This window comes from Barbatula barbatula (assembly GCF_947034865.1).
Source record: "Barbatula barbatula genome assembly, chromosome: 15".
NCBI classification, from domain to species: Eukaryota; Metazoa; Chordata; class Actinopteri; order Cypriniformes; family Nemacheilidae; genus Barbatula; species Barbatula barbatula.
Genome location: NC_136778.1, coordinates 977,141 through 984,589, shown reverse-complemented (window position 1 = coordinate 984,589; position 7,449 = coordinate 977,141). Strand labels below are relative to the sequence as shown.

The following is a 7,449-nucleotide window of genomic DNA, read 5'->3' as shown; positions in this document are numbered from 1 at the left end:
TTTTACAGTAATAGGTATTTATTTATTTATTAAGAATCCTTTCATTTCAAGACATCATTAACACTCTACAATAAGGTGCTATTTGCATTATGCATTATCTAACATAAACTAACAATGAACAATACTTCTACAGCATTTATTAATATTAATTCATGTTAATTTCAGCATTCACTAATACATTATTAAAATCAAACGTTTGCACTGTTAACATTATTAATGCACTATGAACAGAATAACTATATTGACATAAACTAACATTAACAGGAATTAATACATGCTAAAAATCTCAATCTTTCATTATTAGCTTATGTTAGGTAATGCATATGCTAATGTTAACTAAAAGCACCTTATTGTGCAGTGTTGCAAATACTTCAAACTACATACGGTTATTATCATCCTATGATCTTGGGAATATTTAATTTAGGCATGTTTTACTGTTGTTAGGATAATGTTTTTACCCTGTTTTCACCATGAAGAGAACCCTCAAGTGCTTCTATAGGACAATTCTTTTAATGCATTACATCAACCTGCTAGAGCCCTCTCAGTGCTGTTACATCAAACTGCACAAACTGAGGCCAGATGAATTGTGATAAAAGGAGAGGAATTTATCGCCCGCAGATTAGACGCATACATTTATTTATATATTTCGGAAAATATTTCTTTTTTTTCCAACACAGGGGAAGATTACACTACAAACTAGATTATAATGAAGAGCCGGAGGTTTTGTGAGTTGGATGTTTGTTTCATCAGTGTGTGCCAAATCCATGAGAGATACAGGCCTATGTCAGAAAAAAACTCTTAATTCCTTATTTTATTTTATGAACCCTTAAGCCCCAGATTTGATTAGAAAGATCCAGACAAATATCAAAACATTTTCCTGTTTGTTTTTTATGTGAAATATGTACATAATGTAAAATGATCAAGATCAGCATTTGGTTCAATGCAAAATGGTTGAATTCTTTTAGCGGTTTGTATCACTTTTAAATGAGCTCTACTTGCATTCATGCATATTTCAATCTGCATGCCAATGTCAGATATAATGTGTGCTTGATTTATTCTGTGATCAGACAGAAGTGTTACGCAAGAGAAGGTTCAGAGATGCAGAAGTGAAATAATGAGTTTTGGTGTCTGCCTGCTCATTTTGAACATCCCGCAAACAGGCTGAAGCTAAACAATGAAAATGTTTAACTGAAGCAAATCTTCCTCTACAAAATGTATTTTTATTACATCATGCAGTCTCTGGATATCAGCTTTAAGACCTGCTTATACCAGCAAAGCAGTATGAAAAACATGGAAATTTGAAACACTTGGATGCACAATGCTTCAAATAACCATCCTGAATCCACCCACAACCACTAAAAAACACTAATACCACAACCTCTAAAAACTACCCAGAACACCCTAGCAGCTACACAGCAAGGCACACCTAAATGTGCTCATGAATAATGAATTTCATAAAAATCCCAACACAGGAAAAAGAGATGCTATCTCCTAAAACAAGTGGATTCTTTCACGGCTCTATAAATAGAAACGGCTTCAGGCTGTGATTGTATTTGAACAGGTCAGGTCTGATATCATCTGCAGAACGAAGGGAGCTAATTTTAAGACTTTTTGTGTTTCAAAGCAAGAAAATAAAAAAGGTGCAGACATAAGAAAGCTTGCTGCCCGAGCGGTGGGTGACACATCATGAGTCTGAGATCTCCTGAAAGTCCGGGCAAGGAATCGATAGTGCCCTCTTCATGAGTTAATGTGAATAGCCCCCACACACATTACTAGTCTGACATTCAGTCAGCTTAGGTGTGTGGTACAGGTGTCCTTACATAGATATACCTTACATTTTTGACCTTGTGGGGACTTTTTGGTGCCCTTGGGGACAAGAGCTTAAAGTCTATTTTTAGTTAAGTTTAGTTAAGTCAAAATGCAGAAAGCGTGAGATGATGTCGAATTCTTCCAAAGACCCAGTGATTCATCTGTTCTCTGCAAAAAAACATGACTTTTTGGTTCATATCTCTCATAACACACATGGTTGTATTATAGTGTTCATTTAAGAGGACCTTGGGTTTCTGTTATACATATCTCAATTGGAAGAGCTTGCATTTTTAGTTTAAATGTCCCAAAAAACAGACGAGTAGCACTTTGAAAGTCACTTTGAAAAAGCCAAAGGCACAATGTAAAATTCCACCAGCACATGTCAAATACATCAATAAAAATTAAAGACAATTCAATTACAACACGAATGATCGTGTGCAAATGCTAAATGTAATCGTGTGAGATATTGTTTGCAGGTTTGTTGTTTGTTGGGTCTTCGCTCAGCTACTCTCGCCTGCGCGTTTTCTTCATTCCCTCCTCTCTCTCGGCTAGAGAGAGATCGATGCACTCGGCTCTCGGCTCTGCCTGGAGTTGTCAGTGCGGCGACAGCGGTGCTGAATATGGCGTCAGACGGGATGATTTTAACCAACCACGACCACCAAATCCGGGTCGGCGTCCTGACAGGTAAAATCCAGAATCCCTTGAATCATTGCGCTATTTACTATAGGGAAAAGGGGCTTCGTATTTCCAGCTGTTCGCCAGCGGTGTCTTTTCTCCCCAAGCCTGTGTGTGTGTGTGTGTGTGTGTGTGTGTGTGTGTATGTGAATGTGTGTGTGTATATATACGTGTGTGTGTGTGTGTGTGTTTCTTTGCTGGCCAGCGGTGATTTAAAGCATTTCCAATCTTCCTTACCACAGCACCAACGTCCTTCGTGGACACACTAGGCACAGTTTAATGCTGAAATCTGTTGTGATAATATAACATAAAACAGTTTTGTGTTTTAAATGGTTCGTTTTGGATTGTGGAACCCCAGAAATTCCGCCTGATCGTGGAAAGCTTAGTGTGCACGGCGTTTCGTGATCATCTGTGATTCAATGAATCTTGTATAATTTGTACCTGGTCGTACAGACAGCGGTGGTAAAGCTGTGATTTATTGACAGAAGCAGAGGGTGCAGTGGGCTGATATTAGCGAGGATGGCTGTGAATCGTGGGCAGAATGCTGCTTTTCCGCTTTGCATGACAGTCTTGTTAATGCACGCTCGCGTTCGCCGGTGCTTTGCATCGTGCTACGAATCGAATCGAAATGTTAAAGCAAACATTGTAGTGTCTGCTATTTTATACAAATTCGAGAATATCGATCGATGCGGTCAGTACAGAGCAGCTAGATAATGTCACTTCGTGTTCGAAATCTTTAGGATTGTCAAGCTGAAGCGGCTCTAAAGAAAAGCCGTAATTTAAAGGGCTAGGGAGTTTCGTTTGATGTGATCGGTGATAACCCACTCGTGGAAATCCGCTGATGAAGGTGGTGGAGATGAAAAGAGAGAAGCTCGATCGAGCACTGAGGGAAACCCTGCTTCACCCTCCTCTCCTCCTCACCCCTCCCTCGCGGCGGCGGAGCGGCGCTGTCCGTGGTGCTGAAACACAGCGGCCGCACGGTGCGCGCTGTCCGTGGTGCTGAACCGCCGCATCAAGACATTTACATGAGCACTGGAACTTTTCTTTACATGGCCTGTGACATATTCAGACGCTTTAATTCAGAGCCACAACAGACTGTCAGGGGATCATCCCCACTAATATTAAATATATTATGCTTTTCGAAGACCTGCCATCTATCCAGGGTGTACCTTTCGAACTCTTTGTAAGTCGCTTTGGATAAAAGCGTCTGCTATATGACTAAATATAAATGTAAATGTACCTTGCCTGTGAACAGCTAAATGCCGAGATGTACTCCAACCTTTCAGTGACCCTGCAGTAGGTTTAGATAACGGATGTATGATCTGTCATTCAGTGGTCTTCAATTATAAAGAATCTTCTTTCTCCAATCAAATGCACAATCGTCCTTTTTTCCCTTACTTATGGACCCCTTTTGTTGTTGTTTTTACAAGGTCAGATATTTGCTAGGCACTACCTAACACCCCTCCTGTCAATAGAGTAGTGTTCTATATGTGCCACTTTTCGGATACCTTTAGCAGTGCGCTGATCCAACATTAATAGATTCAATTTTGGGGTAAGATGTTTAACCACTAGGCTGCAGACCCCTAAAGCAGGGCATGGCCTGTATTCTTCTGTCATTCGCTTGTGATGTGATGACCATGTCAAATTGGATAACCAACAACCAACCTCGTTAAGTGCTTGCCAATGTCGCACATGTCAACACAAGCGAGCAGCCACGCATATGAAGTTGATCGTCACGCTTGTCCTGTGTCAAGCGACCTCTGTACACAGAGGTGACATTTAAACAGGACGGTTGCCAATATTTGTCACTCTGAATTCTTTCATGATGGTTATGAATATCCCATTAGCAGTACGCCTGAGCTTGTCCTTCATCTCGTACCTGCATCTCCAAAGGCCTGTTTGCTGAGAAGAATATACAGAGAGATATGATGAGGAAGGTGAAACGAAAGAGATATCACAGCCTGTGTGTGTCATCTGACCTTTTAGAAATCTCCTTGTCTCTCTCTCTCTCTCTCTCTCCTGGCTGTTGCTTTTCCCTCTGTGCTGCTTTGGGATTTATGCCGTTGAAAAGTGATTTCCTGTAGTATCTCTATCTCCGCAGTTACCTCATAGTCATCTCTCACTCACAGGCTGTCAAAGTATTTATTCTATCAGCAATGTGGAGAACAGATAATGTCTATCTGCGGTGACGGTTTTTAGCGTTGACCTTTGACATCAGTGCATGTCGTTACTTGTCTTGAAGCTTTTTGCTGTCTGCCTGTGCTTGACTAAACATCCCATGACAGAGCACCTTATCCGCATCTGCTCCGTCTTCCCCAATGACAGCAAAGTCATGTGACGAGACCTGTCCTCTTCCCGGGGGCTGAGAGGAGCTTTGGTTGGCATAGCAACACTGTGAAGGTTTTAAGAACCTGACAAGCATACAGTGACTCCAAGATGTAGGTTTGGGTCATAGTTTGGCACCTGGACGTGATTAAGAGCTGTTGTTGGATCGGTTTGCCTTTTTTTCTATTGAATTGTCTTAATTGCATGATGATATTGATAGAAAGGCAAACATAATATGCTAAATCCACATACTATATCATATTTTGTATAGACTTTAGCTGTGAAATTGTCATTAAACGTGTTTCATCAAGGGATTGATTTTTTGGAATGATGGAGTACATGGAGAACTACTCTGCTAGATCCAAATGAAAATTAGCATGTCATTGGTCAAGTAATCTGACATGCTGCAATTAAGACGTATGTCATAAATAAAACCAACTAAATGGATGTAGTTTCTGCTTGTGTGTGTGCTTCATATAATGAGTGTTTAGGGTTTGGACTATTTTGTTCTTTCAACACAGTCTCAACTTCTTTTTTAGCATTCTCACCTTGGTAAGAACTGACTTAAAAATAAACCCAGTGTGACCTTGAGAAGGACTGCCATCTCCCTGCCACAAAACATGACTTACTAAAGGAACAAGAAAACGAGTTCAGTTCAGACGCTGTTAGCGTTAGTCGGCGGCTTACACTACTTGTAACGTTACATGTGCATGTTGTTATAGTTGATTTCCAACCTTTATGAGTTGGTCCTATTCACACAAGGTTATAAAACTTCGGTCCTGTTTGACTGACATGAATTATGGCTTCTTTAGAGGAGCTCTGAGGAATCAGATTTAAGTTTGTGGGCTGTCAGGTAAAAGGGGCGAAATGATCCCAACAGCTTTGAGACCTGAGGCCGAATGAAGAACTACCAACACCCTAGCAAACCGCAAACACAATGGCACAATTACTATAGGAGCTTTCCTTTAGCTCAGCGCTAGTAACGCCAAGGTCACCGGTTCGATCCTAGAGATTGCACATACTCAGAAACTAATGTATAGTATAACGCAATTAAAGTCGCTTTGGATAAAAGCGTCTGCCAAGTACATTCATGTAAATATGTAATGTAAATAATGACGGCAGATGATTTTCACAGATCTAATTTCAAAAAAGTTCTGCTTTTGTTTACTGTCTTTTGACACAGCACTGGTATTTTTATAGCTGGGTGTTCATAGACTCGTGTCCTTCCACAACACAGTCACTGAACCACCAATATCTCTCTCTCTCTCTCCCTCTCTCTCTCTCTCTCTCTCTCTCTCTCTCTCTCTCTCTCTCTCTCTCTCTCTCTCTCTCTCTCTCTCTCTCTCTGGATAGCACAGGGTTGTGTGGGCGGCGTTCCAATCTCACATGTGTATTAAATTGACGTGTATTGGCCACATTTACACTGAGCAGATAAATTTAGATGCCAGTCAAAGTCACAAATCAAAATAAGTTACAATCCTTGTTCCTTTAGCATAAGCAACCAAGTGTAACAAATGACAAATCTTGGATCAGAAAAAAGTAAGCAAATGTAGTACTGAAGAGTTTCTAATTCCAGGGATGTTGGATTATGTTAAGCATTTAATGTTAAAGGAACAGTTCAGCCAAAAATAAAGATTCTGGCTTCATTTACTCACCCCTGAGTTGTTCAAAAAAATGTCTTTGTTCTGATGAACGCAGAGAAAGATATTTGGAAAAATGCTTGTAACGAAACAGTTCTTGCTATCCATTCATTACTATGATAGAAAAACTGACAATAGTTGTCAATGGTGCCCCTGAACTGTTTACTTAACTAAATTATTCAAAATATCTTCTTTTGTTTTCAACAGAACAAAAAACCCTCCCTACTTTGTGGGGAGATGATGGCCAAGAACCTTTTTCTTATAAGCATTCTTCCCAAAATCTTTCTCTGTGTTCATCAGAACAAAGAAATTCATACAGATTTTGATCAAGAGAGAGAGTCAACGATGGCAGAATTTTCATCTTTGGGTGAACTGTTACAGGTTTGGTTGTTCAGTTTTATCTCCTTTGCTTTCATAAGATCAGCAATAAAAAGCGATTTCAGTCATGGAAAGGTGAACACGAGTGTGTGTGTGTGCGTGTGTGGTGAGATTAATAGATTGTGACATTGCATGTAATGATGCTTTGTAACTGAACGTCTTTAACGTGTTTCTCCAGGCCAAATTTCTCCAAATGTCTTTCACGGTTGTGTTGTACTGGGCCATTTTTACACATAAAGGCGTTGCTGTACAATGATGTACAGTGACCTCAAATGTTTAGACATTTAAGATACACCGAGTGAAGCAAGTTGGAAAGAAAAGCTTTAGCATCATTTGTTTCTGACAACACCTGTTTCCATGTTTTTTTCCTGATGCAAGTGGGTGCAGAGAGTTTCAGCTTGAACTTTAATGTTCATATAGTTTTAGGGACACTGCAACTCATAGTATACATGTATTTAAGAAAGTTCAACAATTGAAGGAAAACGTCCCTTCAGGATTTCTGTTGAGTATTGTGTTGTTTGATGTGGTTGTTCATGTGTATTTGAATGAATCATTGTGTGTTTTCTCTCTATAATTAAAGAAGTGAGAATTAATAAACACTTCGGTGTCCTCTTCACTCACA

The 7,449-nt window shown here is 39.9% G+C and overlaps 1 protein-coding gene across 1 annotated transcript in view; it reads left to right on the top strand.

Annotated features, from left to right (window-relative positions):
- The first annotated feature begins 2,371 nt into the window (after positions 1-2,371).
- The window catches only part of gphnb (gephyrin b), a 32,093-nt gene continuing 27,015 nt past the window's right edge, over positions 2,372-7,449 (top strand). The window contains exon 1 of the mRNA XM_079474263.1: positions 2,372-2,493. Coding sequence (XP_079330389.1) covers positions 2,430-2,493 — 64 coding nt within the window. The 5' untranslated portion in view covers positions 2,372-2,429. The remainder of the gene's footprint in view (positions 2,494-7,449) is intronic.